Source organism: Cinclus cinclus, chromosome 19 (genome assembly GCF_963662255.1).
Source record: "Cinclus cinclus chromosome 19, bCinCin1.1, whole genome shotgun sequence".
NCBI classification, from domain to species: Eukaryota; Metazoa; Chordata; class Aves; order Passeriformes; family Cinclidae; genus Cinclus; species Cinclus cinclus.
In genome coordinates this window covers 7903460-7928416 of record NC_085064.1, presented here as the reverse complement: position 1 = coordinate 7928416, position 24957 = coordinate 7903460, and the positions used below count along the sequence as shown (strand labels likewise).

At 52.1% G+C, this 24957-nt stretch overlaps 1 protein-coding gene across 1 annotated transcript in view; it reads right to left on the bottom strand.

Annotated features, from left to right (window-relative positions):
* The window catches only part of ASTN2 (astrotactin 2), a 315039-nt gene that overhangs the window by 110455 nt on the left and 179627 nt on the right, over positions 1 to 24957 (bottom strand). The window contains exons 13-16 of the mRNA XM_062505713.1: positions 23476 to 23664; positions 6534 to 6658; positions 6049 to 6153; positions 4437 to 4616 (exon numbers count right to left, since the gene is read on the bottom strand). Coding sequence (XP_062361697.1) covers positions 4437 to 4616; positions 6049 to 6153; positions 6534 to 6658; positions 23476 to 23664 — 599 coding nt within the window. The remainder of the gene's footprint in view (positions 1 to 4436; positions 4617 to 6048; positions 6154 to 6533; positions 6659 to 23475; positions 23665 to 24957) is intronic.

Here is a 24957-nt window from a genome sequence, read left to right as displayed (position 1 = left end):
GAATAGTGCATAAGGTCATTTAGCAGACTTACTCACAGCACATGTTTTAGTCTAAACTGAATTTCATGGCAACCAGCTAGATTGTTTTTACCTCCTCCAAACAAAATGTTGAAATCAGAGGATTTGAAATAATGACATAAACCAAGCAATTAAGAGTGTTAAAAGAGTGTTAAAAAGGTAATAGAATGGTAGTACATAGGGACAGATCTCAAAAACAAGGAAATTCATGTTCTACTTCTGACCAAGCACATATAAGGGAAACCCATTATGTCCTTTAACAGCTGAAAAAGTAGCTTTACAGCTTTCTTAATGCACCTGATTGCATCTAGGAAAGGAAAACTAAAGGTTCCTGCAGACTAGTTCAATCTTAATTGTGTTAATGGCAGTATCGGACCTGAAGGGAGACAAATGGAGCCTTGAAAGGACAGGAGGGAGCCACAGGCCTCACTCAGAGGAATAGGGACTGCTATTTTAGCAGAGCTCCAGGCTCTGGCCTTAATTTTATGAAGGATATTTATGAAGATCTTCTGTCAAAACTGCTGAGTTCACAAGAAAGCATAAAAGCATCACCTCTTACAGGTAAATGCAGTTCATGGAGTGTGGTCTGAGAGAAGAGAAACAAGTCCTGGGGAGGGCAGGGAGCAGAAAGGCTTAGGGAATGTGACAGGACCTGCCAGAACACAGCCCCTCCATGGACTAGTCACATAAATGATCGATTACTGAGAGAGAACATGAACATCTTCGCCATCTGCAGCAGCCACAGGCTGAGCTTGCTGAGCACTCAACATGGCCAGGGAACCTCAGCCAAGGAAACTTTATCTAGAGATCATAGGAAATTCAAGAAAAACAAACATTTTCCTCACTGCAGACCTAAAGTAACCTCCCAGCTGGGCAGTGAAATGCTCTGGATCTCCCCCACCCAGGCACACACATCCTGAGCCCGTCAGCATCCGTTCCTGCTTCCCAGCTGGGCTTCTCCAGTGGGAATAAGCAAACTGGAACAGCTCTTGCAGAAATCTCACCAGGGCTGTCAGATTTTGCTCTCAGAGCAGATCTTCCCCTTCCCTAAGCAAGCTCTCCTTCTCCTCACCAGCCAGAATAAGGAACCACAGGACAACCAGCTCTCTGATGAACTTTTATCAGTTTATGAAGTGGTTTCCAGCAGGGGGATTTTCTGGATGGAGGGATCACTCTCTGCCCTGGTGTACAATTTCTGAGTCTCTGAGGTGGGGTGACTCCCAGCCTGCACTTCCAGGTTTATTTTTACAGCACTGAGTGGTGAGGAATAGCCCAGTTTGGGTCAGCTGTCCCAGCTGTGTCATCTCCCAACACCTCATCCACCCCAAACTAGTGACTGTGGGGACAGAATGGAGAAAAAGAAGTGTGGATGCCATGGAGGCACTGCTCAGCAGCAGCCAGCACTCCAGGGTGTTATCCACACTGGTTTCTCCAGAAATCCACAGCACCACTTTGACAAAGCTGGCTCCCTGCATCCCACCAGGCTCAGCACATTCTTACACACAGCAGGAGCTGGCTGGGGACATCATGTTTGTCCCAGCTGCCAAATGAAGGTCCTCACACAACTGCTACTAACTTAATGAGGCACCGTCAGCGTTAAATTCTGGCTCCACCGGGGAAGAAAACCGATGTGGGCTCCCATGGCACAGATCAATGGCTGGGTCGATCTCAAGGTCCCTGCTTGGAGGCCACTCAGTGCATTAAAGCATTGCTTGGCTGCACAGAGCCAGAGCAAGCAGCCCAAAAAATGGGCTTTTAATCACTCTGCATGAAGTGAAATTGGAGTTTGCTTTGGTGCGCTCATGGACTGCGGCCGTTCCTGCGAGGGAGCCTGGGGGATGCTCCCATGCCTGCCCTGAAGGAGCGCAGTTCTTGGTGTGCCACAGCTGTGCCACCGTGCCTGTCGGGCTCTCTCTTGCGGGATCCACTCCTGCAAATCCTTAGGAACAAGGGCAGGCTGCTCTGTCACCTCATTTCTCCCCCCATACTCCTCATCCCTGCTGCAGGCAGAGCAGGCTGTGAGCTGTCCCTGGCTGGAGGCAGATCCTTTCCCTGCCCTTGGCAGAAGGGAGAGCTCTGCAGATCCTGACCCACGTCACAGGCTCGGTGCCGGCGTTGGGGCGGCTCCAGCCCTGGCATGGAGTCAGCGCCTGCCCTGGCACCAGCGGCGTGAGCTTCTCTTCAAAACCGTGTTTTCAATTAGGGCTCAACGCGCAGATTGTGCCTTTATTGTTGGAGGCCTCCTCCTGAGGCCTGGCAATTGATTTATGAAGTTGATTAAAATATTAAAATAATTTTGTGCGGTGCTGCAAACACCCCATAATGTGCATTATTCTCAGAGTTGGTGCCGTTCCAATTAGCTTGAGACTCCTCTCTCCCTCCTCTTGTGACCTGTTTTGTCCATGAACAAATTGCAGTTATTCTGGCCCTACTTTTATATTTATTAGAGCTGATGCATATGTGTGCTCACTGAGCAGTTCAGAACGGGCTGGTGAGCAGCGGGGAGCCCGGCAGGCCAGAGCTGTTCTGAGTGGAGAAGGCATCCAGAACTGTCTAGCTGGAGCTATTTGTTCCAATCTGCCTTATGTCGCTGGCAAAATGAGGGTAAATCAGGAGAGAAGTTGGGAATAAAATCCATCTACCATGAACAGCAAGCTCTTTCTCTTGGCTAACTGGGAATTCCCTGGGACAGAGCCCTGGGTTTCCCAGGACATTTTCTCTGTCCACAAGCTGATCTCCCCAAGAACATCCTTAATGTCCTTCCAAGAGCATTTTCTGGCTATCAAAGAGCTGAATACAACACTGATCACCTCTGCATTGCCCACAGCCCAAAAGTTCAACCTCACTGTCCCCACCAGTTACCAAAGCCACTGATGGAGCCATGCACAAAACACAAGGTTGGGGCCAGCACCCAGTGCCCAAATGCTGCACAGTCAGGAGTGAAAGGTTTATGTCCATTACATGCAACGCCTCAGCGGACCCCTGGAGCACCATGAGTGCTTTGGTGCTTCACAGACAGTGGGAAAGGGTGCTCTGGATGCCCCACAAATGCCAGGCCAGCCAGGCATAGCTCCGGGAGTGGGGGCAGGACCTGGGTGAGGAGTGAGGGATCCACCTCACTGCATACCATGGACTAAAAAGGAAATTATTCTGTCACTGAGACACTACTTCAGTAACAAAGCCCCTCTGCCACTGTGGGGCTTTGTGGCTGAGCCCTGAGCCACCGCTGCCCCTGACATGAGGGAGGTGGGAGTGAAGGAATGGGAGATATTTCACCACCAGATCAAGTGCTGTTCTGCTCTGGCCCCAGCACTGTGGAACAGCAGCAGTGCTTGTGCCAGGCCTGGACTGCAGCAGCTGCCTCTCATTCCCACCCCTCATTCTCCTGAGAAACCCTCGTCTGGGTTTGGTTTGGCCCCAGGTGATGGCACTGGGACCATGGGGCACTAGGGGTCTGCTCCCCACCAACACATTTGCCCCTGAATTGCAGGGAATGCTCCCAAGTGATTAATAACACCATGAGTACATAAACAACCCACCTCCATGTGCCTTCTCCTGCTAAACAGGGGCATTGCTATGGGAAACTTCATTTATCACTATTTAAAACCCAAACAAACGAGCACAGGGTGTTATAAATATGCTTACAAGATGAGCTACACTGGGAAAACAGAGAAGAAAATGAGCCAAGAGCAAGGGAGGCAGTGCGTGGGAGAACACCTCTCTCTGCTGGGTTCCAGGGAACAAGGCTGCTCTTGGCAGTGCCACCAGAGCAGGATGCAAGTGCCCTGATGACCTCTGTCACCATCAGCCCTAAGGTGGGCTCTGTGGTACACTACAGATGTTTTTTGAATAGAAAAATATCAGAGCCAGGGAATATCCCCAACTCCCTGGAGGAGAGAGATGAATTGGCAAATGGAAGGCTACAGCGATAAGGGAGTTTTTATAAACATAACATAATTGTATTACTTCGAAGTCCTGAAGTTTACTGCCCTGTTTAATGATGTGTCTCGTTATTTATGGTGTAGCACAATGAGTCTGCTATTGATTTAATGCACTTCCTTAAAGACTGTCATTGTCACAAGCAATAAAACAAAGCCATTCTGAGACAGCTCATTTATGTCACATCTCCATCAGCTGACCCTGGGCACGTGAAGGTCACAGTGGGGAAGGAGGTCACCCTGGGCAATGATGGAGCCAGAGTCTGGAAGCTGAAGGGCAGGAGCAGGCAGGACGGCTCAGGGATTGTGCCAGTGACATGTGCCACCTGACACTGGGCACTCAATTTGGGACAAGCCTCCTGCCTGAGCCCGCCAGCCAGCATGGTGATGGTGTATGCATGGGAAAGGGGGTGATGGATGTAAAACCAGCACATGACTCCCGATATCTGTGCCCCTGCCCATTCCCGCTGCCCTCCTCACCTTTCTGGTACTGGAGCCAGAGCTGCTGCTGGACCTTCTTGCTGGGGAAGTGGATGGTGCAGCTGAACTCGGAGCCGTACAGCGCCTCCGCGATGTAGTGGGAGCCAAACTGCTGGATGAAGGAGAGCAGCTCCTCCCGGCTGCTGTCCTTGTTCAGGATCTTCAGGATGTTTGCAAAGCCTGTGGGAGGGAGGCAGGGGGTGGGCAGGGCAGCCAGGCAGGGCTCACAGCCACAACCCAGGGGAAGGAGCCCCAGAGGTTCCCTGCTCAGCTCATACAAGGCCCCACATGGGTGCAGTTCCTCCTCTTTTGCCTCCACTTGATCCTTTAGAATCCACAACCTGTTATTATCCTGGGCTGTGGCTCTTCCTTCTATAATTCCTCTCCCTAAGAGATTTTTCATATAATTTACAAGGATGTGCATGGAAACATGTGCACACTCACATACTGTCCTTGCCAGCTTGTCTGCTCTTCAGGCTGCTGGCACATCACTGACACTCTCCCCAGAGGATGTGCCTGGCCTTTGCTTGGCTGTATCCAAAACCAGAGATGTTCCATCCCTAGTGCAAACAGCCAGCACAACTGGTAACTATTTTTAGGAAAGTTGGAGACAGCCCAGAGGGAGATACAGGGCTGGGCTGGTGGCAGCTCCTTGGGTGTGCAAAGGTCAAGGCATCACTTGAGCAAGATCCATGCAGACAGCAGGGACCTCTGGCATGGGACAAGGACATGGACCCCTTGCTGCTCCATGGAGGTGAAATATCCTGGAGACAGACACTGGTGACTTCACAGCACTTCAGCATCACTTAGAGCTGGCTGAAAGCACCGTTTTGGTTCAGTGGTGGAATGGAAAACATACTGCAAGAAAATACGTCATAACTGTCACCAAAATGAGATTATCTGGCTGGTTGGTTGGTTGGTTTATTGAAAGAGAAGGCTGTTTTAATAAAAAAGGTGGAATAATTCATTTTGAGCTGAACCCACGTTTTGGTTTTTTTTTTCAGCTCTGAGCAGGTTATTTCATTTTGGGACTGCACAGCCTACTTGCACTAATTTTTTTTTTCTTTCCTTCTCCATTTAAAAACTCGTTGATTTTTAAATAAAAAGATGCTATTTTGAAATGAAAAGGCAAAACATTTCAGGTTGCAACAAAATGTTTCAGCATTTCTGAAACAAAATGTGTAGCTATAAAAACGTGGCAGTGAAATGTTTTGACATTTGCAGGATCCTCCCACCCACCCCTTCTTCATCTGTAACTCCCTGCTTTATATGACCTGCTTTTCCAAGTGCTTTGGTTCCCTTTGAAACCACCATTTTAAGGCCCTGACTGTTTCTTGTACATAGACACATACACAGCCAGCCCAAAACAAATCCTTCCTGCTATTTGCTTACTGCTTCCTCCTGGCTTTTAACCTCACCTCTTGCTGCACAAAGTCCCTGCCTCATTTCCCCCCACCTGCCCCTGTCAAAAAGGAAGCAAATCTCACTGTCTGTCTCTGCAGCAGAGCTGGGAACAGAGCATGGAGGTGGGAAATGCCAGTGGGATGCTTGGGGCAGAAAACCACCACTCACCCATGCAGATACATGTCTCCCTGCCCCTGGAATCCCTCACCTGCAGAGAGTGTGATGGAGCTGAGCTTCACCCTGTAGAGGTTGCTCCTGACCCGCCAGTGCTGCACCATGGGGTAGCCCATGGCCTCATCGTACTTGATGTCCCCTGCAAAGAAAAAGCAGGTGGGTGACACTGCTGACCATGCCCTGGGGATTTTTTAATGCTCCCACCTTGCTACGTGCTGCAGGGGTGAGAAATGGGGTGGTGCGAGGGCTGGAAACCTCAGTGGTGATGTCATGGGGGTCCCAGACCTCTGGCAGGACCAGCATTGGGGTGGCTGTGACTGCCAGGAGCTCACAGGGATGGACATGATGCTGGGATGGACTCACACATCCCTCAGATAATTTCTGCCCCAGGCCCATGGGAAGGATGGCACAAAGGGGGTGATAATGCCCCTCAGGAACCACACAGGGATCCAGGGTGGGAGAAGAGGTTGTTCCTCCTGTGCTGTCCCCTGGGACACTGAGCCCAGGAGCAGCTCGTACCTGTGAGGAGCTGCAGATCAGGAAGGGGCTCGGAGAGGACACCACGGCACTGCTCCTCCACGGGCAGTGGGATCACCAGGAGGCCATCAGCCAGCTGGGGGAAGTCCTTGATGAAGTTGTTCTCCCTGCAGAGAGAAAAAGACAACTGCAAAGCAACGACGCAGGGCACGGCCAGGCAGTGGGGCTGGGCTGCCCTGGTGGCACAGGGAGAGGCGGCTCAGGAGGGCAGGGGACATCTCCTGGAGCAGGGATCTCCTGCCAGGGGATGGGGTTTGCAGCCTCCCCACCAGCCAGCCCTGGCTGTGCAGCCCTCTGAGCAGATGCCTAACGAGCTCCCGAAGGACTGCAGCTCCATTAGTGCTCCAGAAATACAGAACTGCTCTCAGCCTGGGGACCTGGCCACCGGGTTTGGCCCAGATATTCAAAGTGGGCCCCTGGAGAGGGGGCAAGGAAAGAGGAATGGCTGCTACACCCCAAAACTGCCCCTTTCCACACCTGCAGCATCTTCATGTGGACAGTGAGCAAGCTCTGCTGGGGCTCCCCAGGCAGCATCATCACCCCCACAGTTTTCATCCCCACCAGTGACTCGCTCTCCAAAAGGCAGAAAAAGTAATTTTTACAGACAGACAGAAAAAAACCCTCCACTCTCGTGTACAGCTCACAGTGCAATTTTACCACATATGCAGGATCTTTTCTAACCTTGGCAGGTATAACATTGTATAATAGGCCCCTAATGAATTGTTTCTAGAACAACGGTACCAGGGAAATTATTTGAAATGGTGAACAGACAGGTCTCTGGGAGACAAGCCTCCCCCAGTAAGCACGCCTGCGCCGAGGAAACAGGAGGGGGGATTTTAAATATTGATCTTAGAGCCAAAATATAGGCCAGGAGGCTTCACATCCTCTGGGTGTGGAGACAAAAGGGCAGCAGAGCAGAAGAAAGGGAGGTTCCTGCAAAATCAGGTCAGCCCCAGGAGCTTGGGGGAGGTTCAGACTGGCACCACCTGCCCCAGGTGCATTTTTGCAATATATTTTCCTTTAAACAGCTGCTGATTTCACTAACCTTCCCTGGTTTTACCCTCTGTAGCCTGTCCCTGGGGGGATGATCCATCATCCTGGGGTCATCTCACAACTGGGGACACCCTGGCCACATCCATGGGTCCCAGCACAGCAAGATGCTGACTTCAGGGAGTATTTCCTTGGGATTCTCCCATTGCTCTGGGGACAAGATGTGACCACTGCAACCTGCACCAGAGGCGAGCAGGAAGCCATAGCCCTGTGCAATCAGCCTGAGGATGTTCCCAGCCCCAAGTCAGGAGAGGAGCACAGGGAGGAGCATCTGAAGGTAGGGACACATGAGTGGGGCACAGTTCAAGGCCAGAGTGGATGGGTCTTTAAGCAATATGGTCTAGTGGAAGGTGTCCCTGCCCATGGCAGGAAGGTTGAAACAAGATGATCTTTAAAGTCCCTTCCAACCCAAACCATTCCATAACTCCCTGGCTGCACAGGCAGCCTGCCTCATGCTACACCCCCATTTCAGAGCCACCAGCACCTGACTGCATCTCAGGAGCCTCACTTTCTGCACTGCCTCAGTGCAAAAAAGAAAAAGTGCTTTATTTTTTTGAGGGGAAAAGCCTCTCACTCACAGTGTGCTCACAAATCTCCGATTGATCCCACTGGGCACGGGATCCCCACGGTGGATTGTTCTGCTGCTCTGAGCCCTTTACTGTCACAGCAGTTCCAAATGGGGAACTGCAATTACTGCCAGAGCTGGGAGCCGTGTGGGTGGTGGGAAACAGGGCTGCAAAATCAGGCAAGTCGGTAGAGAACAGGGGAAGAAGCATGTTGGTGTCTCTGCTGCTCTGCCTCAGCAGAAAAGGGAAGACATCAGCACTGCCAAATCCCAAAGCCGTGGAGAAGCGTGATGCTGCACTGGGAAAGTGGGATGCAGCTGCACTGAGCCTGCCTGCCATCCTGGAGCGTGGGGACTGTCCCTTTCTGACAGGTCAGCTCCCCATCCTGCACCAGCATGAACACAGAGGCCAGGAGGGTCACTGCCTTCCCAGCCCCCTGTCCCACCTCTGAGAAGACCAGGAGGGAATTCCCAGGAGGAGGAGGCAGGTGGAACCTTCCTAAGTGCTGTCCCACATGAGAGGACAGACCTGGTATGCCCTGAGGGACACAAAGAGATGGCACGACACATGCCAGGAGCTCATGTTCATCCAGCACCCTGCACCCTGATGTGAGGCAGAGGAGACAGAGAGGCAGCATTTACACCTGCCCCCACCTGAGCCATCTCAGCAACACCCACCCATGCCATGAGCCTGTAAACCAGCTGTCCCTGGGCATATCCCAGCTCATCCATGGGCAGGACAGCCCCGGGGGCTGGTGGTCCATGCCTGGACAGCTCAGGAGAGAGAAGCTGAGACATAGGGGACCTGCACACAGCAGCTGCTGGTCAGAGCTGCTGCCTCTATGAAAAGGTATTTACTGAACAGCCACATTCTGCGGGACCACTCTTATCCATATGTTCAACTGTTCCACACTGAAAGGCCAAGGAAAAACCAGGGGCAAGTGGGAGCCAAGGAGTGGACACATGCCCACAATGTGCTTCCATCATGGGAGGGAGCAGCAGTGTAAGGCAGGACTTCAGGAACACTTCCATGATGCATTTGTGCTGCCAAATCCCTCCTGCACCTCCTCCAGCTCTCCCCACCTCCAGGCCCCTGCTCCCTGCCATCCCAAGGCAGGGATGAGCCAGAGTCACGCAGGGGGAGCACCCTCTGTGAAGAGGGTCTGGGCACAGCACGGCCCCTCTGCAGAGTCCTCACTGCCTGCAGGGGCAGGATGGTGATGGGGACACGCCAGGCAGGGCACAGTGCTGCTGGGCTGTGCCCAGTCCATGGATTGGCAGCCTGCAGAGGGCTGCAGCTCCTCTTCCACACACCCTTCTTAATAACCCTGTGGCTTGCACACTGCTCACTCTGGAGGCACAGAAAAGAGTTCCTGCCAGAGTTTTTTGCTCTCTGGGAGCTGTGATCAAAGCCATCGGGCTCTGTGCAAGGGGCAGGGACACAGATGAGGGGAGGGATATGACAGCATCCCTGTGCACGTGTTGCCACACATTCCTCCAACGGGGGTACGAGCCACCGGCACCGCTGCACGGGTGCAGGGCCGGGTCTGGGGCTCACAGGGTTATTGCAGTGGGATCAACGGGGCTGCTGACAAACCTACCAGCCCCACAACATCCTCCTGTGTCTCTTGCTGTGCCCCTGGCACCTCCCCAGTGGAACAGCTGCCCAGGACTCACTGGAGCAGTGAGCACCCACCTCTCTCCAGCACGATGCACATGGAATCCACTCCCAGCACACTGCTCTCCTGCTGGGGATCTGAGCATCTCCCAAGGCATTTTGCAGATACTGAGTCATTACACGAGGAAATACAGTTTCTCCCAGCTGCATCCAACCAGAGCATGTGCCTGCCTTGGAGGGAGCTGATTCCATATAAACGAGTCTGATGCTGGGAAAGGTCAAATGGCCAAAGGCTTTAGTGAGCTCTGATACTGGCAGCGTGGGCTGAGGAGGAAGGCAGCTTCCTGGATTAAACTGAGTTCAAAATCCTGGCTTTGATGGACACTTGGTGTATCTTCGGTGAGTCCTAGCCTGAGGTGACACAGACAACTGACAGCAGCTCCCACATCTCGGGGTGCTGGTGGGGTGGCAGCAATTAGCAGCTGCTCAGAGCCTGCTCTGCCACTGTTCTCCTGTCTTCCTGAAACCAGACACACAAACCAGCCCTGGTTTTGGGGACTGAGACTTTAATAACACAGCCAAGGTCATGCAACAGAGCTGCGGTGCAGCGCTGGGCTGCATCACTGTGCTCTGCAGTGCTGGCAGCAGCTCACACAGCCCATGAGAAGCCTCTCGAAAGAACCCAGGGCAAAATGGGGTTTGAGGGGAGCAGGAGAGCCCAATGCATGCTCTGGGGAGGAGCTGGAGTGCTGTGGTCTTCCAGGATTGGGCCATGTCTGCCAGATTCGGCTCCATGGCATGATTCTGCTTGCCCTGGGACACCATGTCTCCTTGCTGAGATGCCCAAAGCCAGAGCCAAGCTGACAGTGGGATTTTGGCCTGCAGCAGGGAAAGATCAGCTGGGGGCTGACATACATTTTATTTTCCTGTTGGCAACACCGCTGGGTGAAGGAGCAGCTTCTCCTCCTTAGCTCAATCAGCTGTGACTTCCTCCCTTGGCATTCAGTTCCCACAGGGCATGGCCTTGAGGATGGACTCTGCAAACCAGCCTTTCCTTGCAGCTGTAAAACTCCCACTGCACATTCCAAGCATCAGCTAACATGGAGCTTCCTGCCTCCACCCAGCACTGACAGCGGATGCACACCCTGCACCACAGCACCTAGGCAAGTATATTCATGGTGGGATAAATATATAAATATTATATATAAAATGACCCCACAAGTGATTAGCTTATGCCCTGAAGCGTGAGATTTAATTACCCTTATCTGAGCCAGCACAGCTACAAATGTTAATCACATTATCATCCAACAAGCTTATGTTCAGCAAAGTGACTACTCCAGGGCCACCCTTTCTGCTGTGCAAGCCTGAGAGAATGGCAAGGAATTAGTTATTAATATTACTTATTTCTGTCCCACAATGGCTCAGGGAGAACACTACGAATTTGAGGTTATTTAGTGCCAGTTTTTCCCCCAGATTTCCCTTGGAGAAACTGCCTGCTGGGGTGGCTGCAAGATCAGCAGAGCCCAGCCTGACACAGGGACATTGAGAAATAGCTTCCTTTTAGCTTGTCATCAACAAAAAAAAAAAAGAAAAAAAAGAAAAAAAAAAGAAAAAAAAAATTGGAGTCAGTGGGAAACAGAAAAGAGGGTGTCCTGTTGCCACAGCCACTTAGGAGAAGGTAAGCACACTGTAAATCTCCCCCAGCATGTCTCCATGACCTCAGGCACTGGTGAATTATAAAGGTTTAATGCAAACCCTGTGAAGCAGCAGTTACTTACTCCAAATTTACTGAGCATTAATTTCAGCGAGGCCCCACTCCTGTAGAACAAAGCAGGATAAAAGAGGAGAGACCAGTCAGGTTTTGCCAGGTTCTGGAGCCCCTTCAGTTCCCCCAGCTCTCAGCCTTAACCACTGTTTGCAATGAAGCGTGGTTGGACCAGGATGCAGGGAAACACGAGAGCACCAAGAGCATCCCTCCAGCAGCCCCTGATGCTGTGGGTAGGACCTGTCCCTGCGCTGCTTGTCCGTGTCCCCAGCGTGCCCCACTTCAGTGCTAGCAATAAACAGCCTGGCAATATCCAATAGCTGCCTTACCCCCTGGCTCAGAGAGAATTAGCATTTAAATTGAGGTGTTTCAGGAGGTAAATCACACCAGGCTGGGGCACAGAGCTCCTGGGCTGCACGGCTGCTGCTCAGAACCATCCCCTCCACACATCCCCAGGCTGAGCCCCAAAACCCTCTGTGGGGCCGGGAGCTCCTCCATCAGCACTGTGCTCTGCCAGCACTGAACCTGATATTCCCACAGAGCATCTCCAAACATCCCAAATACTATAGCCCTCCTCGGGGCCACACAGTCCCAGCAATGCCATGGGACACTGAAGGAAACTCAGCCAGTGGTGCCCACCACTGTGGCACTGAGAGTGAACATGCAGTTCATGAATCACCACCATGGAGAAAAAGTGCATCCTCTCCTGAAGCATTTCTAAAGGAAACACAAAGGAATTCACTCTGGGAGGAGAGATGGGAGAAGCTGTGAGTAACAATCAGAAACACCTGAGGCTGGAGAAAAGCAAAATAATCACAGGATCACAGATTTGTGATTCCAGCAGGGTTGGAATGGACTGTAATGCTTATCTCATCCCACCCCCTGCCATGGCAGGGACACCTCCCACTGTCCCAGACTGCTCCAAGCCCCAGTGTCCAACCTGGCCTGGGACACTGCCAGGGATCCAGGGGCAGCCACAGCTGCTCTGGGCACCCTGTGCCAGGGACTCACCACCTCACAGTGGTTGAGAAGCCTTGTCCTGAGCCTAGAACATGGTAGCAGGGCAACCATGACACATCTGGGCTGTGTGCTATCCCTCCTTGTGTGGAAGGTCTGGAGAATGCCCAACACCGTGGATGGAGAGAAATCCACTCATCTGCAAGGGGCTGGAGCTGCTCAGCATCTGCTAGGAGGATCCATGACTTGCTCCATTATCTGCTTTTCAAGGTGTCTCCCTCCATTAGCTCTGTCATCACCGACAGCCAAAGGCTCTGACCTTGTCAGCTCCCATACCTTCAGCAACTTCAGCTCTTTTACGGTTCAGTGGAGAAGATGACAGACAGACTTGGAGCAGCCCATGGAGCTCCTGCCCACCAGGCTGTGGCCACTGCCAGGTGACCTGGGCACAGAGTCCCTCTGGGAACGATTTGTCCAAGATGAGACAGCTGGAGCCAGGCTGGGCCTGTCCTGTGGGTGCTGATTCCAGCTCTGAGCTGAGCCAAGGCTGCGGATCCTCTCGCACAGGTTTTTGGGTGCTGTTTGCAATCCTCTCCCAAATGCTGCTCCAGAAGTTCCACACCTGGCACTTTCCTTGGCACTGTTTGTAACGAGGCGACAAATGCCAAACTCCCACTGACTCCAGGGGAGCCAGGAGTACCTGCTGGGGCTTCCCAAGGTGGCTGGTGCCTGACTTGCATCCAGTTCCTCTGGGATTTGGGCACAGCATCCTGCAGCCAGTGGCTTCTCTGTGCACCAGCAGCCCCAGTTTTCCAGGGAAACCCACACTACAGCTGTGGTGCCCTGGGAAGCACAAGCACAGCCTTTTAATATTAATATTTGCCTTTCCAATGTAAATTCAGATTCAGCTCTCCACTCAACACACACATCCATTCTCTTTAACAATTTGAGATCTTAAACATTTCTTTTTTTTCCCCTCTCCTAAGCTTCATTGTTAACCTTTAAGATGAAGATAAGGCATAAAGGTTTGGAAAGGAATCAGGAGGGACCTTGGAAATGAGCCAGGAGCAGTGTTAATACTGGGCTGCACATCATATCTCTTAGGTTCTTCTCTCCCCCCAGGGTGACTCGGACTGCTCTTGACTACCACCATGGTATTACAAACTCTAATGAGGTTTGGAAAATAAGAAACCCACTGTGGCGTGGGAGAAACTAATAGAAATTGTTTTGTCTTCTCTCTATTAGTCATTAGAAGCAGAAGAAAAACAGCCACAGGCAATGGCAGGGCTGCAATACCACCACACATTTCATGTGCTGGCACTCTGACAATGTCGTTTCAGTGCAGTTATTGCTCCCACTTCCCCTCCACACCAGACCTCCTGTACTCCAGTGTGGGCTCTAGCTGTGCCAGCATCCCTGTGCCACCATCCCGAGCCCAGGGTGACCCCAGTGCCTGCCCGAGGTGCCCAGGCAGGGAGGGTGTTTGGCCAGCCCATGGCTCTACCAGGATGGACCGTCGCCAGCCTGGTGACCCCAAGGGACAGGGACAGGCAGTGCCCAGGCAGGGGATGCTTCACAAGCAGCAGCACTGTCAGGCAGCCAGAGCATATGGAGAATTAGCTGGGATTTGTGACTGCAGCAGCAGAGCTGTGTTTCTGTGTGTGAAGTTAATTACAGAACCACAAAGCTATGCACAGGGTGAGGTGACAGCACCTGCGGTGACCTCACCCCTGCCACCCTCCCAGAGAACTGTGGTGTCAGGAGCCAAGCCCCATTCCTAGGCTCAGCAAGGTGCCTGGAGCACTCCCCACATCCCTTCCCTGCTCCCAGCTCTGCAGCCATCGCACCCTGGTTGCCTGATGACAAGTGGCAGCACTGCCACACCTTCCAGATGTTTGCCTGCTGCCCAGGGGCACGAGCACAGATGGCAAGTGGCAGTGTTCCCTGGAAAGCTAGGGCCAGGCACACAGGCTGCTGTGCCTGTGCTGGGCTCCTTCAGCCCGTGCTGGGGGAGAAATGAACCGGCACAAACACCTCGATGTATCGTCTCCAGGGAATTGTTATCAAAGTCAGCAGCCCATGGACACTCCTCCTGCAGCCCCGGCAATGCAAAGAGCATTGCTGGGGCACAGGGAGGAGGATGAGGGATGGTGGTCCTGTCCCCAGCACCTGCTCCAGTGTTCCTCTGCACAGAGCCACCAGCATCCACACCAGGCCACTCTGCCCAGGAAGCAGGTGCAGAGGAAGATTTAGGGGATCTGGATTACATCACAGGGAACAGAAGGGCTCCCAGCAGAGCTTCTCCACCACTTTTGGGACACTGGGTACAACTGATAGGGCCCAAGCCCAAACCCAGCACTTGCTTTCAGGTTTATGCAGTCACGAGCTACACTGCAACAGGGAAAACAGCAAATCCTCCACCTCTGGAGAGAACACTTGGGATGGGAAAAAGGAAGACAAGATTTTCTGCTGCACTGAGGACTGCATCCAAGCCCTGCTGCTACCTCGGAAGCAGGTATAGCTCGACAGCTGGCAGAGCTGTGGAGTGCTCAGATGTCCCCACGCTGGTGACTGTTCCTGACTGCATTGCCTGGAGCAAGGATTCACATTGCTAAGTCAATGTCAAGCTGATTTAGCTCCTGGAAGGGGAATCTCCATCAACCAGTGCTTGCACTAGCAAGAAAGAGCAGGAAGGGCTGCTGAATGTCAGCATTGTCCCTGAAGGTGACACTGAAGGGACCCCATGGTGTGAGCAGCACAAACCCACACCCAGCTAATGGGGACCAGCACAGCGCCCATACAATGATGGAAAAATGCTGCTATCACATCCTAAAGTCATGTGGTCACAATTTACTGCCTCCAACCCTCCTGTCTCACTCTCCTCTTGTTTTTCAGCTGAACATAATCTGTATTTTCATGTGTCCTGAGTGGGCACAGAGCTCCCACAGCCCAGGAACAGCTACAGCTCTTGTGAGATGAGGAAGGAAGAAGCAGCAATTCCTCTATGCAAGGCTATAATGCCAGTGAGGGTCCCCTGGGATGAAAGGTACTCCATAAATCTGAGCTGTTATTATAAAACCGATCTCCACCACATCTCTTAATAAAGCAGATTAACTGTGAAGTAACACCATTATAAATGATATCATAAAAGTCAGAGATGGGAAAGGCCAGCAGGTCAGCAAGGCCATCCCATGTACTGTTCCTCACACTACAGGGAAAGGGGAAAATTCCTGGGTGCCACAGGAGCCTGGGACAGTGAAAGCAGGCTTGGCAGTGCTGGGCACCATGAAGAGAGGGGTGACTAGCAGGGGGTGGCACAGGGATCACCAAACCCAGGAGGGGAGCAGAGCCCAGCTCTTGCTTCTGCAAGTACCTAATGCCAAACTCTCATCCCTCCTCTCCTGTCTATACAGTCATGGAATTACTTAGGTTGGAGAAGACCTTTAAGACAACTGAGTCAAACCATTAATGCAGCACTGCCAAGGCCACCACTAAACCATGTCCCCAGGTGCAACATCCGCACTCCTTTTGAATCCCTCCAGGGATGATATAATTTCACCACTGACCTAAGCAGACTGTGCCAGGGTTTGACACCACTTTTAGTGAAGACATTTTTCAAATATCCAGTATAAACACCACCTGGGCAACCTGAGGCTGTTTCATCTTGTCCTATTGATTGTCACCCAGGAGAAGAGACCAACCTCTCAGTGTCTCCCCTTAAACATCTTTTTTCTCCAGGCTAAACACTCCCAGCTTCCTCAGCTGCTCCTCATGGACTTGTGCTCCAGAATCTTCCCCAGCACCATTCCCTTCACTGGACACACTTCAGAACCTCAATGTCCTTCTTTTTGTGAGGTGCCCAGAACTGACACCAGGATTTGAGGTGTCCTTGACCAGTACAGAGTACAGAGGGACAATCACTGCCCTGGTCCCAATGACCACACAATTGATGGTGCAAGCCAAGATACCACTGGTCTTCTGGGTCACCTGGGCACTCTGCTGGCCTCTCTCCCAAATCCTTATGGGTGTCACCATCAACTTTTCACAAGGCGGACTCAGAAGACCTCAGGGAACCCATGACACCTGTCCCTGTGGGGACATGGGTCAGGGGACATGAGTGGACTGATCATGGCAGGGCGGGCTCCTTGCAGGAAGAGCCCATGTCTCACCTTCCCAAGGGATGAGCATTCCCCCAGACCCTGCGCCTCCCATCCCACAAGGAGCTTCCAGAGCCAAGTGACACAACCCTGCCATACACACACAGACACCTCAGCAGCATTCCCAGACTCGGATCCCCCTGCCCAGGGACCAGCACTGTTCCTCACTGCCTCTCAACCCAGCTAACACACAGACCAAGCCCCAAGGCACTCGCCCTTCCTCCACATCCCCTCCCATCCTCCTCCTGTCCTCTGTGCTGCAGGAGCCTGGCCCTAGCACTGCTCCCTGCCATGCTCGTGCCCCATCAGTGCTGCTGCGTGGCAGCTCTGTGTGTGCTGTGGGATCAGCTGTGGGAATGCAAATCTGCACTTCCCCCGCCACAGCAGCCGCTAACAAGATAATGAATATTTTCATCAGCTGCAGAGAATACAAACATCTGTGCAGGCTGGGGCTGGAGGAGTGGGGAGCAAGGGTGCAGGGGGAGGAACAGCTCCCTGGCATCCCTCACTGCGGGGGCAGCTGCTCCACTGCCAGGGAAAGGAAAGTTCTGGTCCCTACACCAGGAAAAGCCCATGGCTGACATTCCATCAGCTCCAGTGGGTGCTGGCACTGTCTCTGATAGCAGTGCCTTGGCTCTGGACTGTGCTGGTGTCTCTAAGAGTCTTCCACCCCGTGCCATGGGCAGGGACACCTTGTCCCGTTTAACCTGGCCTTGGGCACTTCCAGGGATCCAGGGGCAGCCACAGCTGCTCTGGGCACCCTGTGCCAGGGCCTGCCCACCCTCTGATTGAGTAACTGCTTCCTCATCTAAAGCTGATGATCATGGATGTACAATTGGTTATGGGCTCTGGCTGCAGGGGCAGCTTCCACCGTGGCCATCCCTCTTCTTCCTTCTCCCTGGGGCTGAGGCACGTGCTGGGAGCAGCGGGGTTCTCACAGGCAATGACCAAACAGCAGAGATTGACTCTGCAAGGTTATCCTGCTACCTGCACAGACAGGAATGAAATGGAGCAGCTCAGAGGTGCATCCAGAGCTGGGATGGGGCAGCAGGAGCAGGAAGTGGCTGCAATGGCCATGTCCATGCTCACCAAGGATGTCACGGCCCATTTCCTAAATCCCACCTGCACTTTGAGAACCTCTATCTGTATTTGAACAATCTCTGTTACAAAGCATCTCTTCCACCCTGGACCCCTGCACTGTCTGACACTACACTAGCTTTTGTTTTTGTAGAATAAAAAATGGTCCCAGACTCCTGCAGAAGCATGTGGCTGCAGACTGGGCAACAGCAGCTCAAAGCCACACAATCTGTTATCCTTTCTGGTGGGATGAGAACTTTGAAATGGAATGGGATGCAACAGTGATGTAACCGATGGAATGCTGTGCTAACTGCATTAGTCATTTATACACTGGATTGGAAAAAAAACAAAAAAAAACCTCACTGCTGAGTCTGGCCAGTGAAGAGGTGCTCAAAATACAGTGTGTGTCTTTGGCTTCTGAAACATCCCACACATCCCACAGCAGATCCCACCTCTACAGAGCTGCTAAACTCCTAACAGCCCCTTAGCTGCTACTCAGGACCATGTGATGAGGCGTTGGACTGGCTTGGAAAGACATGATTGCTTCTAACTAGCATGTCTGAGGCTTCAAAGTTGTGAACAGGTAATAGAACTGGAGCAACAAACAATAAAAAGATGAATGAAATGGAAGGCAGCCACTGGAAAAGAGCTCCATCCATTATCCTGGCCTGAAGGGTAATAGGTAAACAAGACACTGCTGCATTGGCTGGCACTGGGCTTACCAGCACGGGAATAATAAACAGCACAATTATAACTCCTGTGCTTGGAGGTTTCAAAGAGAGGGGAAAAAATAGTGGGGGGGGGGAGGATGATATTAATTTAACCACTTATAGATACATTGCTGAGGGGGAAGCAGGATGTCCCTGCCAGGGCTGGCCCGTGAGCTCCAAGCCAGTGGCACCAACAAAGCCTCTCCAGCCCCTCACACCCAGGTGTGATGCTGCACCCAGCTGAGTCCCCATGCCAGCCCCTGGCAGCACCCACGGGTCGGAGGGCACCAGGTGAACAATGGGTGGGTGGAGATGTTTCCCAAAACAGCCCTGCCAGGGATAGCACTGGGCTGCCAGCTCACCTTGCTACCACTGTGCTGGTTTGTTAAGGGATGAGAAACATCGAGGGGAAGAAGAGACATTTAAAATTAACTGTCCAAACTCTCCATCAATATTATGACAATTCCCCACATAATCTTAGTGTTCTGACAGCATGAACAGAGCTCTGTGGAGGCAGAGCGTACTGGCAGCAGATGGGGAAGTGCCCACCCCTCCCTGCAGCACCCCTGACACCTCAGGCACCTCACCACCATCTCCAACCTGCTCCCTTCCCTTCCCCAAGGCTGGAAAGAAGCTGCAGCCCTGTTTTATAAGTGGGAAAGAGGAGAACAGCATCCTCCAGGGAGTGAGTTGAAGAGGGAAGGGTGATTTCCAACTTGCAGGAAGGTGCTCAGCAAGGCATAGCACGGCAGCCCTGGATCCTCCAAAGCCATCCTCCCTGGCTATGGAGAAGGGAAACCACTTGGTGCTTAGCAGGGAGGAAACACCAATGTGGATGCTCTCCCTGCCTCCAGCCACCAAACCATTCTGGCTCCTTATCTGCCCTCAACACCTTGAAACTCCCTGGACTTGCTGCATCTCTGCTGGGAGGAATCAAATAGGGGCTGTCTGGGTGTTCCTGTGTCCTGGGGCTTTGCCAAGCTGGAGCAAGAGCCAGGATGACAGGCAGAGGTAGGGATGGGAAGGGACTCTGGTAAGGGCAGACAGCTTCTCCCAGCTGCCATACATTGTCCTGACATCCCTTTTGCCATGCAGCAATAATCCAGCAAATAAAGCTGGCTCCACTGCCAGTATTTTGGGATTTCTGCATATTAATGGCATAAAAGCAACAGTCTGAAACTGCAAACAGCTTTTAAACAAAAATATCTATTCCCTCATGGCAAAGAGATGGCACGAAAAACAGATAAAGAATGAACAAACAAGCCATTTGGAAAATAATTCCTCAGTGATTTGGGAACGGCACAGAGTTCAAACTCTGCCCCACCATGAGGCAACAGGGGGAAAATCGTTCTAATCTAGTCTTTAGTGAGCTGCATCCATTGCTGAGCCTCCCAGCTAGACCAGGAGCTGTGACTGGAATAGATCAGCTCCAACCCCATCTACTTGTTAACCTCACAGAGCATTTTGCCAACAGGAACAACCTTTTTTTAAGGAAAGGAGAGGGTGCCCAGAAGAAGACGACTCTAAATGTGCTTTAGGCTCAGCAGTGGAAGGACCAAGGGAGGCTTCTGGTGAGTGATGGAAGATTCCTCTTCAGTCCCCTCCCAAAATGCTCACGGGGGACCGCATAGGACAGGCATCACTGAGGAGTGTTTTGATTTAAATCCTTGCAATAAGGCAGCAGCAGCAGTGATGCCATGGTGCACTCCTCCAAGCAGCAGCCTTGTCCAACAGAGCAGTTCAGCACCCCAACCTCCACAGAAGTCATTAGTGGTTATTAAGCCACCTCAGGACAGAAGAAGTTGCCCACAGAGCTCCTAACTCCTGATGGCTGGAGCAGAGCTGCAGGGATGCTGTGGTGCTCACATCCTGCTGGGCTGTGGCTTCATTATCACTGATGGATGGGGAAGAGCAGCATGCAGGTGCATGTGAGCAGGGACAGGCTCTAGGCAGCACAATGCAGTGTTCCATCAGTGTTGAGGTGTATGTGGAGCACATGTGGAGCACACAGCCTTCACCAGTCTGGCTGCTGCCCAGCCCTGTTGGGGTACGCTGGCCCTCAAGTATCTGCTTCCTCCACCCATCCCCTGGGTGTTACCATCTCCTCAGCCACACAGCTGAAGTCTTTGGATAAATGCCTGAGCCCCTTGGATAAAATTACATTAAAGGGGAAACAAAATCTGCAGCAGCACTGCAACCACACGTTGGTCTGATATCTGGGAGCTCCCAAGCTGTGCTGCATCTTCACACCCATCTGTGCTCTGCATCCTGGAGGCACGCACTGCACATCCCCAGCCTTTCCAGCTGGTCAGATAGCATAAAGCCATCATTGCTACACCTGACACATCCCATTGATGTGCTGAGCATGGCCATGGGGTGCCAAGAGGATGGACCCAGCAATAGGACCAGAAAGAGGCAATGGGCAGAAACTGCCGCCCAGGAAGTTCCATCTGAACATGAGAAAGAACTTCTTCGCTGTCCAGTGACCAAGCACTGGAATAGATTGCCCAAAGAGGGTGTGGAGTCTCCCTCACTGGATTATTCGAGAAGTGCCTGGATGCAAGCCTGTCCCATGTGCTCCAATTGTACCGGATGACCCAAAGCAGTTCCTTCCAACTCGCACATTCTGCAGCCACCAGAAGGGCAGAGACTGTAATTAATCAGTGCTGCAGCCCCTTAGGTGGCAAAGAGACCTCCCTGACCCCCAGGGGATGGAGACTCTGCAGTAACTGGTAAGTGTTGCCTGGGCCAGGGTGTTTGAGGCAGCTTTTCCCAGCACAAAGACTCCCTCCCAACCCCATGCTGACATGCCTGGCAGATTGAGAATATCCTATTTATTAAAGACACTGAAGATGTGGCAACATGGGAAGCAGACACGATTCGAAAGATTGTCACATCTGCATAGCTAAAGGATCCCAGCAGTCGTAAATCCCTCTAAAATACTCAGCCCCTTGTTCTGATAGCAGGTTCTTGCTCCTACTTCGCAGAAACAGGCTTTTAATCCCTGGTATTAGGCAGCTTCCTGCTATGTTTCAAATGCACCAAATTAAGGGCTTCTCTAACAGCTGGTGTCTTAATGCTCAGAGAGGTTCTTGAATATCTATGAAAATCAGAGGCAAATTACATCTTTTAGTTAATAATTTCTTCTCCATTAACCTCCTTCTCTTCCCTTGTTAAGAGATGATGCAATGGTGCTTGTGCACCATAACCCGCTGACAGCCCTGGCAGCCTGGCCATGGGGGAGGACACTGCACGCAGGGAACTGAACCCTTCTCATCACTGCCTGGTGCTTTGGGAGCCTACACTCAGATGGGCAAAGGGCAGCTGTGCTGACCTGCCAGGCTGCTGGAAGCATTTCTGGAGTAGGATGTGCTGCCTCCCTCCAGTGCTCTGCAGAGCCACTTCATCGCACGCTGCAGCCTGAACCACGTGGGCAGCTTTGCAGGTAGCTCCTGTTTCAGACCTGCTTTTTCCTGCCCCTCACTGCTGCTACACCTGGGGCTAAAGAGACTGAAACCCCTGTGTGTGACAGCAGGTTGTACAAAGAACTCAGCTGTCACTGCACAGCTCCTCACTGGGAAAAGCTTCTCCCCACTGCACACCCTGGCCAGCATGGCAGGAGTGGTGTCAGCCCTAGGAAGGAGGAATAACAGCTCCTTTTTTTTTAACCACAAAACCTGTCAGGCAGAGCCCTAGGGAGTGACTTTTGGTCCCTGGAACCTGCCATCTCAACACCTCAGATGCTTTATTCCGAGGACAACCCCAGCAGCAATTGGTCCTGGTCCAGCTCAGGACTGCCCAAACCTGCCATTCTTGGGATGCCTTTGGAGAAGTGCCCCAGGATAAACCAGCCCCACAGACAATCCTTGTGTTCTTTCCAGATGGAATTCAGCCCTGAGAACAGGGGATACATTTGCTACCTGGAAGCAACAAAGCATCTCTTAGACCCAACCGCTCATGGAAACCTTCACCTCTGCAGGTCTGGCTCTGCTCTGATGGATCCACTGACAATTATAGCATGGAGGAGAGAAAGCAAAGCGAAGTCTTCTGGGAAAATTGCCTTTGTGTCCTGTCAATTCTCACTTCCAGCAAAAGCTGCAGCTCTGCTGACTCCAAGCACTCTGCTGTCTGTGGCTTTCTCAGCACCTTTGTGCTGATGAAGCTTGTAATGCTTCTGTCATCAAGAGAGCAGAAAGCCAGAGCTCAGCTTGAATCCAGAGACAGGGAAGTTTTTATCAGCTGGACAAAAACACCTGGAAAAACTCTGTGGGCAGTGGGGATGAGGACCCAGAGCTCCAGGTAAAATCAGAGGCAGCAATGAGGTCTTGGTGCCCGAACAGGAAAGAAACAGGTGCTGGGCAGGGGAGAGCCATGTCTTGGTGGGATGTGGGCTGGATCCTCTCCTGACTCTCATTAGTGCTGCTGCTTTGAAACTCACAGAGCCACCTTGGCTTACACCTGATCAAAACACAGCTGCACTCAGAAGACCTGAAGAAAAATAACTAAATAACTCACTTGCCAGCCCTGAATTCAGCAAGCTCTCCTCTGTGAGCCCTGCAAGGTGAAGGCATTTACCCTCAGCTCATTTACATTATTTATCATGCTACATCCACAGCTCCTCCCAGTGCTGTAATGGGGGCACGGAATAAAACCATCTGGCACAGGCTGAAAACACAGCAAAGGAAATGCTCTTTCACATGACACACAATCAAATTACTCGTTGTTGCAGGATATTATGGAGATGGAAGACATCAGCGTTCAGAAAGAGATGAGGCAACACTCCTGAGAAAGGCCCACGGAGCACAGCTGGATGTGTCTCATCTGACAAGACACACACTGGTCCAGGAGGGTCCTGTCCTGCTGCCAGAGGGAAGGATGAGCAGGTAGCAAAGCCATGGATCCTTCGTGTCCTCTTGCTCTCTTCCCCTCACGAGCAAATCAGAGATGCTGGCCCTGTCCCATTGGACCTTGGCTCCATCTCACCACCCTGATATTCCCAAAACTAGGAGCAGAACCAGGACATACCTGAAAGTCATCTGGAACACCTGTCCTTGGTTGACGTGCTGGCTCCTGTTGTTATAGCCATGCAGCATCTCCCCAAAAAGGGTGTCATTGAACTTGGCCTCCGACTTCAGGCACTTGGGGCCCTCACAGATGTCAGACAGCATCAGGCAGGACTTCCCATCTGGGGCCAGCTTGTACTCCTCCACACACCTGTGGGGCACCACGGGCCATGTGAGACGAGCCAGGCACAGAGCAGCCCACCCTATGAGCTTCTGCCAAGCCCACCAAGCACCACCAACACCTGCAGCAGTTGTTTGGACACGTGAAAGGTCACAGAGCCCAAATCCTCTGCCCTGGCTGGGTTGGGTGACCAGTGAATGGGGGCTGGGCTCCCAGCTCCCCTCCCTCCTGCAGCAGCATGGCTCATCTGCCTGCAGAGAGGTTGGGTGGGGCTTGGAGCACCCAGGTCTGAGGGCAGGTGTCCCTGTCCATGGCAGGGGTGGGATAAGAGGAGCTTTCAGGTCCCTTCCAGCATAAACCATTCCATGATTCCATGCTGTCCTGCCTAGAGCTGCCCCCATGCTGGAGAGCAGAGCTGAGCCCACTGTGCCTGCTGCTCAGGTACAAACATTCCCCAGGCCACAGGAAAGTAAAATCAAGCTCCTGCCCCTTCTTCCAGCTAGAAATACCCTCCTGTGAGGAAGCAGCTCCAGCCTGGCTGCTCTTTGATCCCACTTTCAAGGCTATTCTGGGTAGGATTCACATGTTCATCTTCAACTGACAGGAAGGGAAACCTGAGGCAGGCAGCAGGGATGTGATTTAACTACAGACACTGGAGACCTCAATGGAATTTTTTGTAAATGTGCCATACTGCCTCTCCTCCTCTTCCACCAACCTTTTCCTCAGCTCCCACCTTACTGGGAAACCTCTGTTCCCTCCCTACTCCTTCCTCCCCACAGCCCCAGTCCTGTAACACCAACCCCACCTCTACCCACGTTTGCTTCCCTCTCCCCTTCCTCTACTGCATTTTACTGCAAGCAGAACTCCCACCCGTCTGTCACACTTTTCCTTGCCTGTTCCCAAAGCACAGCTCAGCCTTGAAAAGGGATTATTAAAAAAAAGAAGGGAAACAAAAGGGAAAGAGTCACTGTCCTTGGGGATGCAAGGCTGAAATGATGCAGATTCATGTGGGTGTGTGTGGAGACCATGGAATGTCCCAAGATTTTCTAGACGCTCCCCATAAAGGATACTGGTGCCCACATAAATTTCCAGCCCCTTCTGCAGGCACAGAGCAGAAAACATGCTCTGTTTTGGTGACTCAGTCACTCTGAGCTGCTAAACAATAATTAAAAAGGGTAGAGAGGGGGGAAAAAAAAAACAAAAAAAACAACGAATCATCAAAAATGGGATAAATAAAGGAGAAGCTGGCATAGGCAGAGTTCCCTGGGCTGCTCTTCCCAGGGACCAGCTAGCAGTCAGAGCTGTGTGAAGTCTTTGCTGCAC